The sequence below is a fragment of the Gavialis gangeticus genome, unplaced genomic scaffold (assembly GCF_001723915.1).
Source record: "Gavialis gangeticus isolate Ggan-Ray unplaced genomic scaffold, GavGan_comp1, whole genome shotgun sequence".
Classification (NCBI taxonomy): Eukaryota; Metazoa; Chordata; order Crocodylia; family Gavialidae; genus Gavialis; species Gavialis gangeticus.
In genome coordinates, this window is record NW_017728996.1 from 34594275 (window position 1) to 34596980 (window position 2706).

The 2706-nt window shown below is 45.0% G+C and overlaps 1 protein-coding gene across 1 annotated transcript in view; it reads left to right on the forward strand.

Moving 5' to 3' along the window:
- Window positions 1–6: 6 nt before the first annotated feature.
- The window catches only part of FAM63B (family with sequence similarity 63 member B), a 72271-nt gene continuing 69571 nt past the window's right edge, over window positions 7–2706 (forward strand). The window contains exon 1 of the mRNA XM_019504307.1: window positions 7–169. Within this exon, the coding sequence (XP_019359852.1) occupies window positions 143–169 (27 nt within the window). The 5' untranslated portion in view covers window positions 7–142. The remainder of the gene's footprint in view (window positions 170–2706) is intronic.

Sequence of the window (2706 nt, forward strand, 5' to 3'; positions counted from 1 at the left end):
GGCGGGCGCCGCGCTGCCGCCCGCCTCCAAGGAGCGCTTCCCGGGCCAGTCCGTCTACCACATCAAGTGGGTGCGCTGGAAGGAGGAGAACACGCCCGTCATCACGCAGAACGAGAACGGTCCCTGCCCGCTGCTGGCCATCATGAATGTGCTGCTGCTGGCCTGGAAGGTACCGCGGGCGAGGGCGGGTTGCGCGGCCTCCCCGGGGGACACCTCCGGGACGCCGCGGGGGGCCCGGCCCGGCTCGGGAACGGGAAGCTCCCGCTGCTTCCCCCCAAGTCTGCTCTGGCTGCTGCCCTCTCGGGCCCTCACCCGCCAGCTGGGCAGAGACCGGAGCTGGTCCGTCTTCTCGGCCCCTGCCACACCTTGCATCTGTGGTAGGGTTCGGCCATGAATGGCGCAGCAAATGTAGGCCAGCTGCATCACAGGACAAAAATGACTCTCCAGCTAGAGAAAGAGCCAGCTAGCTCTGAAGTTCGTGCTTGAAAATGTGCAACCGCTCTACAGCTGGCTTCTCTCCAGCCTTCGTCTGAACCTGGAGCAGGGCCCCATATTTTCGAACACTAGTTCTGTAGCTGGTTAGTGCTCTCTTTTCTAGCCAGAGAGTCATTTCTGTCCTGTGCTGATTACTTTGCACTTGTGACTGGTCTACATTTATTGTGTGATTCCCTAGTCAGTTGTGTAACACGTCTATGTACACTTCTACTAAAAGCCAATCTGTGTCTGTAGCACTAGAAACACAAACAGTGATTTCTGGGGGAAAACTACCGATCTTTACAACAGCACTGGAAATGTATCCTGCGCTATACAAATGCCGGTCTACTATTACTACTGTGTGTTCCATTCATACATGTGTTACACATTCCAATCCTAAAATAATTATATAGCTGGAAGCGTACAGCAGGTTGTGCTCCATCTAAAATACTAGACGTCATTATATAGTAGGGTGGAGCGCAGGCCTGAGAGAGACTTCTGTGTTTTAATCCTGTCATGGATACTGACTCCCTCTGCAGCCTTGTCCAAGTCATTTTGTCTCCTTCCTCCATTTTCCCATTTGTGAAGTGGCGAGAATGCAAAACAAGGTGTGATGTGGGGATTACTTCATATCTGCAAAGAGACTTTAAGGTGGAAAGAGTTGTAATGCTAGGCATTAATGTGTATTTAAAAACACAAAATGGGGGTCTTGGGAGGGGGACCTCCTTCCAAAAGATGTGTGGGATAACAGAGAACAAGACAGAATCATAGAAAAAGAGGGTTGGAAGGGACCTCAGGAGGTCATGTCTAATCCAACCCCCTGCTCAAAAGCAGGACCATCCCCACCTAGACCTTCCCGGCCAAAGCTTTGTTCAGCTGGGTTTTGAAAACTTCCAATGAGGGAGCTTCTACCTCCTCCCTGGATAACCCATTCCAGTGCTTTAAAGATCCTGAGGCCTTTACCATAGGCTACTTGAAATAAATACATGATTTTTGATTTTGAGAGATAAAGAGAAAGATACTTGGTACTCGAGGAAAGGGAAGCTGTTCCATATGTAACACTTGGCATGATAAAAAGTGGTTAAAGGAGATGTATCTCCAGCACATCACATCAAAGCCTATTATCTGAACTCAACTGTTTTAACATTGACTTCACTAATAGAGACTTTGGGTATGCACATTGCACAGCCAATTCTAGAGTATTATTGTGGTTACAATGCTAAGATTTCTATGTTGCATCTTCATGGTGGAAGGTGTATTTTGTAATTCCCTAGCAACCTAAACCCATTTGGCCTTACCACCATCTTTACAATACATGTTGATGAGCTCTTTAATGACTGCAGAAAGCAGACAAGACTTGCATTTTTTACTGAGGAGAGAGGTCTCTGGAGAAAACCTCAGGGATCTTCAGGATCTTATTGAAAAACACAATTCATCCCCAGAGACGAATGCTTTTAAAAATGACAGCAACCCCCCCCCCCCCAAAACCCCACCTTTGAAATCAATCCTTGCTGTTTGCTTGCCAAGAATGAAGTTTGTAGGCCTGAAAGAATATACTTACTTCTGAGGAAGTTTTTGTCCCCATTTGTGGGCTGGGGAAAAACAGACTAGGCTGTTTGCACGAACAAAATCCACAGCTGAAGTAGCATAACAGGAAAGCAGCGCAAATTAAAACATCTCCAGGTAGTGTTGTTTAAGGCACTAAATGGACTTTAAAATGCCGGGAAACCCGGGTTCATGCAAACACAAATGCAGTTGCATCGACATAAACGGGAAATTTTGATTAGCCTACACATGCCCTAAGATGCTTGTGATAGGAATGACTTAGTTTTACTACACTGTGGTTTGTTTAGACAAAGATAGTTGTTAATCTAGTAACTGTTGATTGTCTTTATGAATAACTCTTTTAATGTGTTTTCCTGAGCGATGATGCTTCATTTAGCAGTGGAAAGAAAGATGCAGATGCTATGAAGTTCATACTAGAATCACTTTAAACATTTACAGATAAAAATTGGGCCTGACTTCCATTGTCTTTCACAGTGCATAGTTTTAACTACATTATATAGGTAAATATGTGTACTAATTACCCCTTTAGAGCTGGTGGCCATGTGGGTATAAAATGCTCTAGTTTTCAAAAGTATGAATTGCAGAAGGTGCAGGACATTGGAGAATTGGGTCTGTTTCTCTAAAAAAAAAAAAAAAAAAAAAAAAAAAATTAAAAAAAAAATTATA